This window comes from Sinohyriopsis cumingii, chromosome 1 (genome assembly GCF_028554795.1).
Source record: "Sinohyriopsis cumingii isolate HCF-2022 chromosome 1, ASM2855479v2, whole genome shotgun sequence".
Taxonomy (NCBI): domain Eukaryota; kingdom Metazoa; phylum Mollusca; class Bivalvia; order Unionida; family Unionidae; genus Sinohyriopsis; species Sinohyriopsis cumingii.
The window spans coordinates 39,403,124-39,421,140 of record NC_142961.1 but is presented as its reverse complement, the minus strand read 5'-3'; the positions used below and the strand labels follow the sequence as shown (position 1 = coordinate 39,421,140).

The following is an 18,017-nucleotide window of genomic DNA, read 5'->3' as shown; positions in this document are numbered from 1 at the left end:
TACAGAGTTGCAGATAAGATAAAATTCACAATACCATGTAGAATGAACTATATTAATTTCCAGTTTCATGAATATTATTGTATGCTGTTTTAGAATAATGGCATTTAGGAGATTGCTAAAATGCCTTTTTCAGTTGTTTTGTTTTGAAGAGAGAGAGAGGCATACATATTCCATCACATTTTTCTTCCTGTACCTCATGATCAAAATAAATATTCCTGATATGAGAGAGATTTCAGCCCTTCTTCATGCTATTTGTACCTTACTGCCCCTGTTTAGCTGAAGCTTTTGTCAAAGAGATTAAACAGTATTAAATAATAAATGGAAACTATTAAAATACATAACATTCTCCTTCAGTTTCAAAGTTAAATATTCACAATATTTATATCCATATAGACTCCATTTTTGTTAAATCCCAAAAATGACAGTTTAGCATGGTGTGCAATTTTCCTTGCAAGTACAACAATCTTATCATTCCCAACAAATAAGATTATCCTTTATCATTAAATGCTTGTATGCTTCCTGTAGTTAGGCAGCATTTGGCTTTGATCTTTGCTCATGCTAGTTGTTACTGACACTTCTGTTGTGGAGTACAAATGGTGTCACAGGTGACAACACCTGAGTAGCATCTGGCAGTTATTACCATTACATGGCACTGTACTCACAATACTCTGTTAGTAGCCTCATTTCTCTATTGTAGCCTCAGTAATTTGATCTGGTCTGCTGAAACAAGCCATTTATCAGGTGTTATCTGGTATGACCTGACCAAAGCTGTTGCATATATAATTAGCATGTAAATAACATTGCAAAGCCATGTGGTTCTTGGGACAATGGATGTCTTAATTAAAGCTAGAAGTAACTGTTTACTTGGTGATATTAATTAATGATGGAATATAGTATTGCCCTTGTACATGAGTAAGGTCACAGTCATCAGGTAACTAAACAATACAGATTACAATCATCCTGAAATACCCCATCTGTCTCTCATATTGGGGCATATTTGATTTGATCATGAGGTGTAAGATGAAAAATATCATGGAATACTTGTCTTTGTCATTGTTATTCATTTTGTAACTTGTCTATTCTAATACACGTATATGTAATCAAATTTAAACATTTATTACTGTTGCATGCTGCTTTAGTGCAGTTACATCTGATGTATGTGAATTGAATACAGATGATCATTTAAATATTTTTTTAAATCCTTCTAATGTGTTTTGTACTTGATCTCTTCTCCAAAATGATAATTATTTGTACTCATTATTTTTCTTACTTTTGGGACAAAATTTATTTTGCATACAAAAAATTGCATGGCATAAAATAAAGCAATTTGAATGACATAATTCATATACATGTTGATTCAGAGTACAAGATGAAGCCCAGACATTCTGGTCAGAAGGTATAAACTTACAGGCCAGCAAATACAGTATTACTAATGTGCATTTTGCCCAGCATGGATATGTACTCATACTTTGACTGCAAGCATCTGTTAGTTATTTAACCTTCAATAATAAAATTGTATAAATATTTCATTTCAATGCAGCGTGGGTTAAATATGCATAGAATTTTATGTTGTGAGTTGGGTTTCATTATCAGAAATTAGCTGTTTATTGCATATTTTGAATGCCAGAATTACGAAAATTACAAGTTCTCTCTAGCATGCCATTTTCCATGGCATTTTCAATACAAGCAATTTTCCTATAATGGTTTGTGTGATTTGGATTTTTAATGTAGCTTTAACAATTATTCAGTCATATTGCTACGATGTCTGCTGTGTGGCAGTTTATAGTGATGTTTGGCACTGGGGCATCATGCCGCAGGCATGTAGCATGATGTCCCACCCAGTCATATTATCCTGATACCAGGCTGACCAGTCCTAACACTAACCTCTTAATGCTGAGCGACAAGTTAGGCAGCTGTTATTACCATTTTTTATAAGTCTTTGATATGACTCGACCAGGGATCAATGTGACTGGGTGGGACATCATGCTACATGTCTCCGGCATGATGCCTTAATGCTAGACATCACTATAAACTGCAACACTGTAGACATCATAGTGATATGACTGAAAAATTGTCAAAGCTACACTAAAAATCAAAATCACACACACACTTAACTGATAGGTAAAACATTAAAAAGCGTCTTACTTACGCCTAAGCTGTCCCAAAAGTCCAGTCATGTTAAAAGTCTTGTTATTGCTATGCCATCTGAAAAGATGGTCATGTTCACGGATTTCAGTACAGAAGGTCCTTGTAGTTCAGGTTAGCCATGTGATCTTGTCTTCAGCAATCTATTATAACAATATATACCAATAGTTAACAAGAAAACTTAAGTTTAGACCTTGTCCCATGGAAAAGCCAACCTTCCTTATTCCAGGCTTTAATGTTTTCCTCAGTTATTCAGCTTATGTGTGAGTAGATACGATCGTCCTTTTGAATTTTGGTCAAGAATTAGATGACCAAAAGGCAGAGCTTGACTGTAAGTCACTTAATTTAAGGAGATAAATATTTGAAGTTTTCCATATTTTTAATTTTATTACAGTAGATTTTCCTCTCTAGAGAGATTGCATAATGCTTCTATCATCATATGCTGGTAGTTTTAGAAATAATGACAAAACTGTTTAATTTTTTTATAGCACTCAATCTTGGAGACAGATCTTAGCTATAGTGTTATGACCCAATGCTTTTGGTAGATAGTAGCATGGGAAAATTTACCCATGGTTAAATTGTCACCATTTTTGTGACCCAGTCACAAGAAAATTTAATTAATGGATAATAGAATTATTCCAGAGTTGTTAAACTGTCAAAAAATGATGTCCCATGTTTTCAGAGTAAATGAATCAAACTTGAAAATTTCCACATATGGTAGGTCCTATAGAAATTAGTCACTTGAAATTTGACCATCATTTTATTCTTGTACACGTTTATCGGGTATTATGCACACTTTGAGTAAATAGACACATAGACTTTTGCTTTGACACCATTCCAAAGAAAGCAAGGTCCTGTTTGAAATTTTGGAAACTCCTCCAACACTTGTCCTGATGTGGCCCTGTGGTGCCATTCTGGCATCTGTATGGGTTACCATGACAGCTATATTGAAAATCTCCTTATTGCTACTCCACTGAAAAGGAAAGTCACCAGAAAACTAATTATGATATCTAGTTTGTCATATTGAAAATATTGTCACTAATTTCTCTAGCTTTCACAAGAAATCTAATGGTGTCAAGTTTGAAATGAAAATGGCAACCTTATGTCCAACATGGCTGCCACGGTGGCTTATTTGAAAATCTTGTCACTCAAGAATATCAAAGATGGTTGTATCACTCAGCAGTTTAATAGCCAAAAAATGGTCTTTTCTTGAGGAACTCATCATTATTGAGTACAGTTATGTGGATAATTTTTTTTATTGTCATGGCTATTAGTTTTCATGGTTTTGTTAAAAATTTCTTTTGATCAGTCCTGTTATTTCCACAGAAGGAATATTTTTTGTTGGTTATTTAAAGGACTATATTGAATGAGAGTAATTTTGGCATCCCTCCCCTTTACAATTTTTTTTTACATGCCAGTTACTATGGAAATGACCTGCTGAAAACAAGGAAGGAAAAAAACATTTTAGCAATACATGTATTTTTCATGGCTAGGACATAACCATAAATTATTTGCAAAATTCAAAATGATATGTTTTGGTTCATATTTATGCCATGAAGCTGCATATTATTTAATAAAACAGTAGGATACAAACTGGCACCAGGCAGTTTATGGAGAATATTCCCAACTTTCAAATAAGCTTAAAAATGGTTAAAGTTAAAAGTGCAAAGTTGAATTAAAAGCAAACAGATGGTAATTGCAGGGGACAAAATATCGGGGGTGGGGGGATAAATAATCATGATATCCTGCATGCCACACAGATGCCTTACCATTTGAATTGTTGACACTGTTCACCATTTTGCCAGATTCCAAGCTAAACACTATGTTTTTTTTACATTTATGTAATATAGCTGGATATTGATGATATTCCACTGCGTTATATCTTTCATTTCTAACATTAATATTGTATTGATATGACCAGAGATCAACTCTAGTCTTAAATTTTCTTAAACATACCTTGGGATTATCCTTAACCCCTTGATTATGACTGGACTGGTTTTATTTCAACAGTCATGAATAACTGATGGACGGGTATTATAACAGAATGTGAGCACAGAACATTTTATTCTGTTAATTTTGTTTTAAATTTGTTGTCTGATCAGATATTTACTCGACTGTTGTTATGGTTACAGCATTCACATTTTGTTGAACAACAAAAGCTGACCATAAAGGATGCATATCAGTCACTTTCAGATCTCTTTCGGTGTGAATTAAAAATTAAAAAAAGAAGATGAATAAGATTGTTTCTTTCATTCAATATACATGTAAATTTTTTCCTAGTAATTTTTATAGTCCAGAACTTCTAAAAAATAAAATCATGATGCAGCATGAAACTAGTTCTTTTTTGTGTAACCTTGCTTCAAGATAATATTTTGAACACACCTGTTCATAATAAATGCACAATCAGTCAAAATTGTTAAGTGTAGAAAGCCTGCCGTACTCTTAACTAATTTGTTCTGACCATTTATTCTACAATTTCCAGTATGGCAGCCCATTTTTGATACTTGCTTTTGGTATGATTATAATTTATACACAAAATGACTGGACAATTTGATTTGTTTATTGAATGGCACATAAACACAAATGGTTATTAAAATTATCAAGGGACCAGAAAAGGGCCCTTATTCAGTATAGTCCATTGTGTTTTGTAGCAGCAACAAAATCGCCCAAATTTAGTACCTTATTTTAATTTACTGTAATTATAATTTTAAACAGTTCTGTATCCAACAGAATAAAGAATGGGCATCTTAAATAATTTGTTTAAACCCTGTTATATTTAGAAAATTATGCATGCTTTCATTTTTACATAAAACTGCAAAATTGGCCATTGACAGTATGTATGTTGAATATTACAGTATAACCTGTCTTGGAAGACCACCTTTTGGTCTGACAAGACAGGTGGTCTCTGTCTCTCATGATAGGTCTTAACACTATAGTTAATTAATCTGTGTATTGAAAATGCAGTCTCTCCAGACAAGTTTAATGTATATCTCTCTTCATGTGAATAAGATATCCATGAATTTTGTAATTCAGCAGAATTCTTACCAGTCATATGTTTATTTTTATTTACAAGGTTCATAAATACTGTAAAAGTTGTTTATGTTAGTTACTACATTATCTAGAACACCAAACAATATTTGTTCTACCATATATACTTGCTGTCACATCAAGTCCAACTGCAAATAGCAGAGACCCTAATCTGCCATCACATAATGTGCCAGCACATCAGGATCTATGTTGTTTGTTCTACTGATTACTCCTAACAAACTACATAGACCCACATCTGCTGGCACATTATGAGATGCAATATTATGACATTAAACTGTCACATGACAAAGAACACAAGCAGCCAGAGATAACTGACTATACAACCAGACTGAGACAGGAAATGGGTTGCAAACCCATGAGATTTGCGTGTCACATTGGTGAGAATTATTGTTCTGCATAATGCTTATTTTGATGGGATGTTATTATCCTAATAAATATGACTGTTTTCTCTTCACATTTATTATGTACTTTTTATTCATTGAAAATTATCAAACTTTTTTATCACAGGTATGCAGGCAGGAATGGGTATGAATACGGGTCACGGGGGTCATCCTTCGTCGTCGACAATGAAGTATACAGATCATACGGGTGGCAGTGGCGGGAATGACACATTCTCAGATTTTGTGTCTCTGGTATGTCACAAGGTCCACAGTTTTCACAGCCGGGTGTGATGTGGTATTTCCATGCATAGAAGTGTGCCACATCTCTCAACTCCTCTCAACATTTTGCATGGTTAATGTCCTATAGTCACGATCTGATCCATCCTGAGTCTCACCCAATGTTCCATATCATGAAGTAGATATAGATTTCACTTAGATTGTTTTCATTAACCTCTCTTATTATTATTACATTCAGGCATATAGGATTGTTTAAATATAACTTAATGTGAAATCATTTATTTTCATAGGTAGAGTATATACTTGCTTAAAAATCAAGTCCAACTGCAAGCTGCACTGACCCAGATTTGCCATTGCATAAAGTGCCAGCAGGTCAGGGTGTGTGCAGTTCAGTAGAACAACATAGATCCTGATCTGCCAGTGCATTATGGGATCTGTGATGTTTGCAGTTGCAGTTGGACCCAGCTTTAAAGTGAGAGTATACATTACCTTCTTTGTGTTTTTATGCAAGTGGCAACTAATTGAGGCATGAGCCATGGTTTCTCAGCGGTTAGCATGCCAGACTCGTAACCAAGAGAGTGTCAGAACTGTTCAATCAAATCTACCCAGGTTGGCAACCAGGTTTGTCCTTGGGGCAAAGAACTTTATTTCAGTTGCCCTTTCACTTAATAACATGTTGCTGTTCTGCACAGAACCAAACACCAACAAACTACATGTTAATTAAAAAGTTCCATATTTGTTCATTAGGTATTTAAACTTGTGGTTTGCAGTAACCAGGAAATCTGCAGAATTGATATCCTGCAAAAATACTGAATTCACAGTATTCTGTGTATATAATGGGTTACATGCATCTAAAAATTCTGTCATTATCTCCAGACACTCAAAGTCATGCAATTTTCTCCAAGCCTGCCTTGGTGTATGATTGAAATAGTGGTCACATTGGACTTGTGTGCATGTGCTTGACATAGCGGTCACATTGGCTTTGTGTGCATGTCCATCTGTTTGTATGTCTGTTTCTTTTATATATCTCTTTTTTTGTAGGTCAGTGAGATATGGGGCTGATAAAATTGGGGGTCTCTTCTTGTTCAGGAATGATATTCCCCACCACATATATGTTGACAGATTGATCCAGAAGGTGGGCCTTAGATGGCTTTGTTGTATAAGTTGCTTGCCTTAACAGATTACTCGCACAACTCAATCTGTCCATGTGAGTTGGAGTCTTGGTTGAACCAAGGTGGGTGAGAAAGCTTGCCAATAGCTTCCCATGCATCATTGGTTTTTTTCCTCCACCAAATGTACTGGCTACCACGTATAACCTTTCTTGTGTTGAGAACTGGTGTTAAACCCCACAAACTAAACTGATCCAGAAGGTTATATATTGTGATTTCAGTAGAAGTAATTAAGTATGTATGAAAACTGTCTATTTACATTACCGTGCTAAAACGGAGTTTATTTTTTACACACCAGGCTTGTTATTTTGTTTCATAATTCTTTTTTGGGTGAATGGAAATTCATCCAACTTGGAAACTTTCAAATTAGTTCTTTTTTAATCTGCAACTTTTGGACAAATGAATATTGCATTTTCAGATTGAGTTGATATGGTTTATATACTTTATGTATTGGGAATTAAAGGTTCTTTGCATTATACCTAAGATATACAAGGTCTTTTTTAAATAGCCAGTATAACCAGTGAGGAAAACTGGGGAAATTCTTTTTCTTTAAAATCCTAACCCTATGCAAAATGCGAAACTATATAGCGTCACCTATGGCTTTCTTTTAATTTGGGATGTTATTGTCAACACTTAAAGACATTGACAAATCTTTGTGTTTCTATGATTTCTGTAAGAGTTATTGCCCTTTTTATCATACAGGTGGATGCAGTATATAACAGAATATTGTGACTGCAAAAGCTCTCACGAATTTCAGTGTATTGCTGTGAAATAGTACTTCCTGTGGTCACCATCATGACATATACATACTGACCAGTTATTATACTTGTCCAATTTTTGGAATATACACTTGTTGGACATTTGATCATCACTATGATGGTAGTACAGATGTGATGTGGGAAAGACAGGAACATTTTTATGTGAGCAGTTATTAATTGTAGTGTATAAATTTGAATGAAGCTGACTTATTTATGGAACAGTGAAATCATTTTCAGGTACTGAGTACTTTTATGTAAATACTTCATGATATTGAATATTGAGTACAACTCGGACAAGTGGAATTTAAACTAGGAAAAATCCCTCCCCCTCCCTCCCTCTCTCTCTCTCTCTCTCTCTCTTTCTTTCTTTCTTTGCTTGTCAAGTTCGCTTGTCAAGTTCACTATGTTACTGTTATAACCAGAAGTCTATTATTATTGTGCAAGTCATACATATCATGTAGGCATTAAGTACTGTCTATTTCAGTAATGTTTGTAATTTTTTAAAAATTTGATTACATATACTTTTAAATGGCTATTTGGATCCTCATACATTCATATTCCTTTCAAAGGTAATTATGTACATGCCCTGAGACATACAAATATGCTGAAATCAAGGTTAAAGTACATTTACATTTTTGGATGAGGTCATCCTAAAGGTGTGATCCGGTACAAACTGGATTTGAATGTGACATGTTGACATGTCAGAATTATAACTGCATGTGCTGAGAAGTAATTCATACTACCCTGTTATTTGTTATTATAAATCCAATGTCCTCTTTTCTTGACCTAGTTTAATAACTGACCACCATTGAAAAAGTTCATAATGATAAGTAATTTTCATCAAGTTTTTAATGACATTGAAGGTGCAGAGCATTTGAATGATCAGGACTGAATACACAATAGTAAAGCTATGTTCATATTAAATTTAGAACAACAATTAAGATTTAATTTGAGTAAATGTGCTTACATGTCCACATTGATGTCCACTTTAGAGGAAGTGTGCCACCTTCCTGGGTCTGGGTACTTTACTCCCGTTGCTATGGCACTAAATAGTCCTTGGTGTGTTGCTGTCCTATTAAACAAACCAACCAATCAGCCTTATGCAGTCACCAGTGGTAATGTAATGTACTCATCAGGTGATAAACACAGCCATAAAGCAATGATGTGGTGGCCTAAGTGGTTAGAGCATCTGCCTCTGATGCAGGAGGTAGCAGGTTCGAACTCCGGCTGAGTTGTACCTTAGACTTGTAAAAATGGTACATGCATCTATCTTGCTTGGTGCTCAGCATTAAGAGGTTAGTGTTAGGACTGGTTGGCCTGGTGTCTAGATAATGTGACTGGATGGGACATGATGCTCCAGTGCTAGACATCACTCTATAAACTTCCACACTGATGACATTGTAGTGATATGACTGAAATTGTTAAAGCTATGTTGAAAATCCTAAAATACACACAGAGCCATTAAGCAAGATTTTCTTTGCTGGGCAGTTGTATCTAAAAGTAGACACAACATTGCAACAATCACTGGGTTCTTCTGAGTTATCAGATGCACCAAGGGAAATCAGAATACAGTCAAAATTGGCATACTAAGTAGAAACCTTTCCCAGCCTGCATTGCACAGACATGATCTATTTTTAGTACTAATACCCTAGCTCATACACCTAGCTGAATGGCTATGTCATATAATACTCCCTTAGCTTAGACACGTAGCAGAGGGGCTATATCTTGTAATACACCCTTATCTCAGACATCAAGTAGATGGGCTCTGTCATGTGTGTATGTGTATGTGATTTAGATTTTTAACGTAGTTTTAAAAAATTTGCAGTCATATCACTATGATGTCTGCATTGTGGCAGTTGCCTCAGACATGTAGCATCATGTTCCACCAAGTCACATTATCCTGACACCAGGCTGACCAGTCCTAACACTAACCTCTTAATGCTGAGTGCCAAGTGAGGCAGTTGTTAGTACCATTTTTAAAAGTCTTTGGTATGACTCAACCAGGGTTCAAACCCATGACCTCCTGCATCCAAGGTGGACACTCTAACCACTAGGCCACCTAAGTCAGCTATGCCATATGGTACTCTGATTAGAAAGTAAATTAGTATTGTGCTACAGCATGAAGTAATGGAATTGTGACTTACTTTTGTGATGGACTTTTGTTATGTCATATTCAACCAGTAAAAGACCAGGTTTATGATTTTTTGTTGAAAATTTTACCATATAATATAGATTGTGAGTCTGCTGGTTAAAATTCTGCAGTTTGGAACTTCTGTTGAAGTTATTTGTCAAACTATGTGAGCCACATGTCAAGCAGATTTAATTGTCCAGATGCGATTTATACTCTATCACATCACCGGTGATGGGGTTGGTAGTGGTCCATTACAATTCAAATATGCAAGAATTTACAGACATGAGAAGGAATCGTGATGTAATACTTTATGTCATATTACGTTATTCAAACTTCTGAAAGTTATTGTCAGACAAATTTCACTTTTGCAGATTAATATTTTGCCTAGAATTTTACTTAAAATATGTAGTGAAAATGCAATCAGTAAAAATCTGATTTCTGGTTCAGTAGTAGATGTTTAGATTTCCAGATGTGCTGAGCCTGGCAGTATTTCAGTTCAAATAAAAATGTTCTGTAAATATACAGTACTTTCACAAGACCTAGACATGTGATGCTACAGCATTTTTAAAGGAAATATTCCCCACATTTCATTATGGATTAACTTAGTATGAACATGTCCATTCTCTCTCATGATGTGCATTATGAAGTTTAGAAGTTTTTTTAAAGAAATTGAAAGAATTTTTTTTGAATTTTTGGGAAGAAAACTCTTTTGACATAAGCCTTTTATGACAAATTAAAGCAAAAACCACATACAGGAGACAGATGAAATTAGGTTTGTATTTTTTTAATGATTGTATTTCATGCAGTTATAGCACGAAAAAGTTTGACTTTGACATTATGGTTTGCGTTGGAATGGTACATGATTTACAAACATAGTTCTAGTTTTTCTATGTTTCAGTTCAGTTTTGTCTTTTTTAATTAACATTGTGGCCAAATTATCCAAGGTATGACCAGCAGGAATGCAGAAGTTGTGAAAATTAATTTGTCCAAGGGCAGTTGGATTTCATAGTTTTAATTGCCCATTTATATTTTTACTTCAGCTAAGAATGTTATAAGCATTAGTATAAGATTTCCTCTTTCACATTGCCTTATTTATATCTGGATATTTACTTGTTCATGTGAAAACTAACTTGCCATGGGCAACAGGAAATATGAATTTGGGGGTGTTTTTGTTGGTAAGTTGCTACATGTCTTCTTATAAAAAATATATGTTGCGAAGTTAAGTATTTTATTATTTAGAATGATTAAAAAGTACATGCCAGGACTTGCATTCATATTCCAGTTAAAAATGCACATCTGGCTATTGCAAACCCCACTTCATTATTCCCATCTGGCTATTGCAAGTCCCTCTTCAATATTTTATAACTGGCTGTTGCAAGTTCCTTGTCAGTATTCACATTTGGCTATTGCAAGTCCTCTTCATTATTCACAATTGGCTATTGCAAATCCCTCTTTATTCACATCTGGCTAATGCAAGCCCCTCTTCAATATTCACATCTGGCTGTTGCAAGTCCCTCTTCAGTATTCACATCTGGCTGTTGCAAGTCCCTCTTCAATATTCACATCTGGCTGTTGAAAGTCCCTCTTCAGTATTCACATCTGGCTGTTACAAGTCCCTCTTCAGTATTCACATCTGGCTGTTACAAGTCCCTCTTCAGTATTCACATGTGGCTGTTACAAGTCCCTCTTCAGTATTCACATCTGGCTGTTACAAGTCGCTCTTCAGTATTCACATCTGGCTGTTGCAAGTCCCTCTTCAATATTCACATCTGGCTGTTGCAAGTCTCTCTTCAGTATTCACATCTGGCTGTTGCAAGTCTCTCTTCAGTATTCACATCTGGCTGTTACAAGTTGCTCTTCAGTATTCGCATCTGGCTATTACAAGTCCCTCTTCAGTATTCAGATCTAATATTTCATTTCTCTTCAATAATCGGGTCAAATTAATACATTTGTACATAGCAGCTTCTGTACAGAGGTATTTTTCTGTATTTTGTAGAATGAGTCACATAATTTTTAAATTTAGATCACTTGACATGATGTTGGTGCACCTTAATATCACCGTGGATTTTGGGGATTCAAGGTGGTCTAAAATGTTGTGATGATACAATGCTCAGACTGATCTGAGCTGAGTTCAGACCTGCAAGACACTGTTGAGACCTGCAAGACACTGTTGAGACCTGCAAGACACTGTTTGTTTATTGAAAGATTTCAAGAACATTGTGTGATGGTAAAGCTGGGTCTGTGCTGTTAACAATTGGGAGTATGTTAAATTGATAGATTAATAATGATATCTCTTTATACTGCATGCATGTATACCATCATTGTGACTTTTCAGTCTAGAAGCCAAGGAGTTGAGAGATATGGGCCTTACTATGCAAGATTGGATGTTGTGGATAGATCCGTGGATGTAAGCAAAATATGATAATATGCATTGGTGTGGGATAGAAAAATTCTGCTAATAGGGTCAAACTTTGTGGATATAAGAATGAGGGGTGTAAAATCTTCATGCCTTAGCCATGTTCTTTAGAGGGGGTATATAGTGCCAGTCATGTTGTATCTTCTTTCCTGTATGCCATGAATTCCATTTATGTTCCATAACTTTAAAAAGATTTTGTCTTGGATTGGAAACAAATCTGATATGGGACCTATAACGAATACCCAAGTAAGGTTCAGTTTTGAACCTTTTTAATTCACATTAAAGTTTGAGTTGTGTCCCCTTTTCAACTGTAAATGTGTCCCTGCATCTTGAAATATTTTTGTTGTCAATTATACTTTATTAGCAATGGCCTAAAGTTGTTTGGATACATTTCTAGTTAACTCACAAATCTGATACTGACAGTGGGAATCATCTATCCTACACTAATGCATATGATATGTTATTTTTTCATCACATTTCCATGCATGCATTACACGTTTTGCTCATGTGAAAAGGTTGATATACCAAAGTAGTGCATCTCATTTTTGTTTTATTCTGGACTTGAATTACTGATAATCCATTAGATGGGTGATTTTGACCATAACAGGTAAACATTGACTTTGACCATAACTATAAAATATGCATTGATTTTTACCATAACAGAAAATTTATATTAGTGCTGACCAGTCCAGTAAAACATTGATTTGAACAATAACAGTAAAACATGGATTTTGACAATTGATTGATTTGGACCATAACAGTAAAAAGATTGATTGCAACATGATAGTGAAACATGGATTTTAACTGGACAATAAATCACTGATTTTGACCATGACAGCAAAAATTTGATTATCCATCTACCAATTATACATATATTTCACTAATCTGAAATAAAGGAATATCTCAAGGACCAATGATTTGAACATTATAATCATTTATCTGGACAGTTATTGTAGACCCCAGAAATGGGTAATTTTATAAAATCTGCATTTCATTTCATTTCTTTGCATTTGAAATGCATTTAGAAATTATTTTTTTTTGCTTTCCATTTCAATTGACATTTGCAGTTTTTTGTCTCAAAAATGCATTCTGACTTGTTTTTTTATTCTGTTGATATTATTCTTACATTTTCATTAAGTTGGAACAAAAAGGAAATGCATTTACTGAAGTTATGCTTTTTGTTTAGATAGTGTTAAAGAGAGATATCTGTAAATTTTGTATCTTGTTTTATTAAATGTGTGCTTTAATAAAATAGCAAATGCATAAAATGTAGAAGACAGTATTCTTGGTCGTATGGATGAACAGACAAGCCAATTTTCATGAGGTTTGCACTATCAGATGCATCTCCTCAAGGCCGATCTTCTGACATATGGCATGTCACCAGACACCTAAGTGGCGATAATGGAAACTCGCTTTAATCCCATGTCACGGACTTACGACATGGACATGAACAGGTCGCATGGACGAATGGACAGGCCGATTTTCATGGGGTTTGCACCGCCAGATGCGTCTCTTCCGGGCTAATCTGCCGATATATGGCATGTCATAATTTATGATAAATAATATTTAGTTGCAACTGCAGTAAATGTGAAAGTTACAGAATAATTGTTTGCAAAGTTGGTTTCCTTTTTAGTTTCTTTAAAATTAAAATTGAAAAAGATAAAATCATGTATATGTCATCACATATGTGTCGGCTGTTTTGTCTACAATGACAAGAATAGTGTCCTGACTAGTAAAGAGTGAAACATTTGTCACTATAAACAATCCATTATCATCCAGAAGGGCCTTTGACTAGAAATTTAGCAGCACTCAGAAAATAATCAGTTTTGAAATCCAGCCATGAAATGCATTTGCCTTTTGTTCTGCATTTTGTGTGTTGCATTTACCCTTTCAATTTTAAAACAAAATGTATTTATCATTTCATTTGCCTTCATTCTGCATTTTGTTTGTGTTTATTCTGCAGTCCATTTTTATTTAACTGGTAAAATTACCCATTTCAGGGTCTGTACCAGAGAGTCCAAATAATCTCTGCTTAACGGTACATGAGGGCTATGATGCAAGGCAAAAATAGAGGTCATTTATAGTCATCCCACCTGTGGGATCAGAATTTTGTTGGCAGGAAATCCTCAAGCCTCTTTCCTTCAAACAAATTCTGCCCCATGGATGGGACATCTTTGAAGGAATAGAGGAAAAATGATCATGTGTACTGGTGTTTTTTTTAATATTTGTACTTAAAGCCTCATTCCTTCAGACAAGTTCTGCCTCATGGATGGGACTTCATTATCCCATGCCATTATATCTGATGATACCATTAAAGTCTGTTTCAAGAAGGTCATTTAAGGACATCCATCTTTTTTCAGCAAAATATATTTCACCAAATTCAGTATCATAACTACAAACCTTAACAAGCAGGGTATCAACTGTTTTGTGCAAGTAAATTTATGTTTATAATTATTACAGATGATGGCTATTGAAGTAGACATTTTTTTACAAATTGGCACCATCTTTACAAGTCATTGTGGGTAATTTTGTCTAGGGTCTTATGAGTATGACTGGTGTTATATTATTGTTTGCAAGAATGTTCATTGATATTAAGGTTGAGGTACCGATAGTTAATACAAACATGGTACCAGCTTTACTCACATAACCTTCCAGAAAATGACCAGCATTAACCTGCAAAGATGACTGAATTTTATAGGCATTTCTGTGTTTGCCAGCATCTGCTAAGAATTTTACTTCAAACGAAAATAACAATTTGTTTTACTTTTTCAAAGTAATTAGGCTGATGTGTTGTCATGGCCTGTAGTGATCATTTGTAATTTGGTGAAGTATTTTTATCAGCAAATTTAAAGGTTATAGTGAATTGACCCTTTTGAAACAGGTTTTAATGATATTTGGCTTTCCAACATGGGCAAACCATGTCACACATGTATAGAAATGAGAGGAAACAAAAATCATAAAAAAACAACTTGAGATTTAAATACCCAGACTGCCCAATACCTATTACATTGCCCCATGCATATTAAACAAAGCAGGCACCCAGACTGGCCAATACTTATTACATTGCCTCATGCATAGTAAACAAAGCAGGCACCCAGACTGGCCAATAACTATTACATTGCCCCATGCATATTAAACAAAACAGGCACCCAGACTGGCCAATACCTATTACATTGCCCCATGCATATTAAACAAAGCAGGCACCCAGACTGGCCAATACTTATTACATTGCCTCATGCATATTAAACAAAGCAGGCACCCAGACTGGCCAATACCTATTACATTGCCCCATGCATATTAAACAAAACAGGCACTTAGCATACATATATAGGAATTAGAGAAAAAATCTCTACAACCATAGATAATACCACCCATACTGGCTGACTCTTTCTCAAATTTGTGATGCCTAATATAACTGCCTATGTCTTATATGTAGAAGCAGTATTTTAACCTGACTATGCATGCATGCATACTTTATTGCATACATACTTCATAGCATACATATTGCATACATCATTACATACATGCTGCATTGCATACATAATATTGTGCAACACCTTTAAGAATGTGCCATGAAACCTGTTATAGCAGAGGTTTTGGGTTCAGGTAGATGATGGGACAAGGATATCTCTAAATTAAGGGCTAAGGAGCTAAGGTGTTGATTCTAGGTAGATGACAGGACAATGATATAGTGCATTGTTTTAGTTTGATTCGATATTACTTTCTGAAAAGGCATGTACCATGATCTCCCCCAAACAAACAAAAATGCCAGTCTGGGTTGTATGATTTGTGAGAATGCATCAGGCACATAAAAAATTACTCCTGTGAACAGAACAGATGGTACCCCTGGCATGTGAAAAATTTATAGCTTGGTTTATTCAAGTCTTAACTCAGTATGGTGTTATTGGAGTGGATTTTGCCGATAGGTTATTGAATGAGCCTCTGAGTGTCATTTGCAAGTTAGTAAATTGTCTGTTATTGGAGCATGTTATTTCTGCTGTTATTTTTATTTTCAATCACTATGTTTTCACTGCAACTGCAAAGTGGCAGTTTTGATTTGCTCATATCCATCTCTCTGCCTGTCTGTCCATTCCTACATAGGTCAGCACTCAGCAGGCTGGCTCATTAACAAAATTATTTAAAAAACTTTTTCACTTATAGTAGCAACAGATGATACACATCATTATGGTCATACCATATTTATTTTAATTTAGGAACCACTCCAATGTTGGCACCCTTATTGAACTCACTAAAATTTCCTTTAGGTGCTCCCAAATTTGACAATTTTCTTCATTAATTAAGGTTAAAAATGGTGTAAAAAAATGCACCATTGGCCCTTTTTCCCAATTCTGCTTAAGAGGACCATTTAGTAAGGGTTTCTTTCCTGTTAATTTTCTTGAAGTGCAGATGATTTTAATAACAAAATATGGCATCTTGAGGAAATTAGCCAAATCAATAAAAATAAGGAATACCATACATTGGACAATGCATCAGACTTGATTTACTGATAATGTTGACACAAAAAAAGTTCCTTTGATTTATACATTTGATAAAGAATGTTCAGCAACAGAATATTCCATTTGTAACATTATAATTTGAAATAGCATCATCTTAGGTTTGTAAGCTAATGCAGTTTGCCATCATTATAAATCCTACAGGAAGACTAACTGGTTACTCACTAGTCATGGATAGATGAAACCAGGTGACTGGAAATATTTCATGTTTAAATTTATAAGACCTGAAATATACCACAAGTTGATGTTATTTTATTTTCTCTACAATTTGATGACTGAAATATAAATAAAAAAGCAGTTTGTTTGATACCGTATTCAGTGCCAGGCATTATGACACGAGTCGTCATTTTTCCCTAATTATCATGCAGGTCTGACCAGAAGTCTGGCATCATGCTTTCTGTCAAGGTGCTTTGTACATGGAAATTTAACACCTTAGAGCAGTTAATAGTAACCATTATGACATCTTGATGAAGAATGAATGGATCTTCTTCATTATCACTCTAATCATGAGGAGATAATGCATTGCCAGAATTATTCTGCAACATGTAGAATAGGTTTTGCCATGATAGTGTAGTAAAGGGAAACTTTGATTGCATTGTTTTGAGCACAGTCAGCACAGAGAGTAATCTGAATGAGGTGTAAACATCAAAAAAATAATGGTCAGTAACTGACATTTCATGCCATGAAGATTGACGTAATGTATGTACATGTAGTCATGTAATTGTCATCGTTTTTTTGTACTTCAGAAATGGTACTCATGGATCTTTGAAAACTAAAATTTTTAAATGTAAAATTGACTTAATTCAGGGAGCCCCGAGTGGCCGAGTGGTCTAAAGTGCTCTCTGTTACAGATCACTGCCATCTCACCTCTGCCTGCACCGGTTCGAGTCTCAGATTCAGCCAATGTGGGTATGTGAGAAAGCTTGCCAGTAGCTTCTCGTGTGTTGGTGGTTCTTTCCGGGGGTTTCCCCTGGTTCTTCCTCCACCATTAATACTGGCCGCCCTGTATAGCCTATCGTGTACTAAAAATAGCGTTAAACCCTACAACAACAACAACAAGTTAATTCAGGTACACTTATATTTGAAAAAGTCTGAAATGCACACATAAATTAGAATGAACACAGTATTTTGCTTATCTTGTAAGATTTTTATATTAGTGCTGCTAATTTTTACTTGGCTTTGCACATCCATCTGGTTATGTTTTGTGTTCGAGTCCATT

General features: G+C 35.0%; 1 protein-coding gene across 3 annotated transcripts in view; it reads left to right on the top strand.

The window, feature by feature from the left end:
• The window catches only part of LOC149806748 (nuclear factor 1 A-type-like), a 148,033-nt gene that overhangs the window by 119,669 nt on the left and 10,347 nt on the right, over window positions 1-18,017 (top strand). For all 3 annotated transcript variants that reach the window (XM_089957156.1, XM_089957162.1, XM_089957147.1), the window contains 2 exons: window positions 5,701-5,825; window positions 12,204-12,275. In XM_089957156.1, coding sequence (XP_089813282.1) covers window positions 5,701-5,825; window positions 12,204-12,275 — 197 coding nt within the window. The remainder of the gene's footprint in view (window positions 1-5,700; window positions 5,826-12,203; window positions 12,276-18,017) is intronic.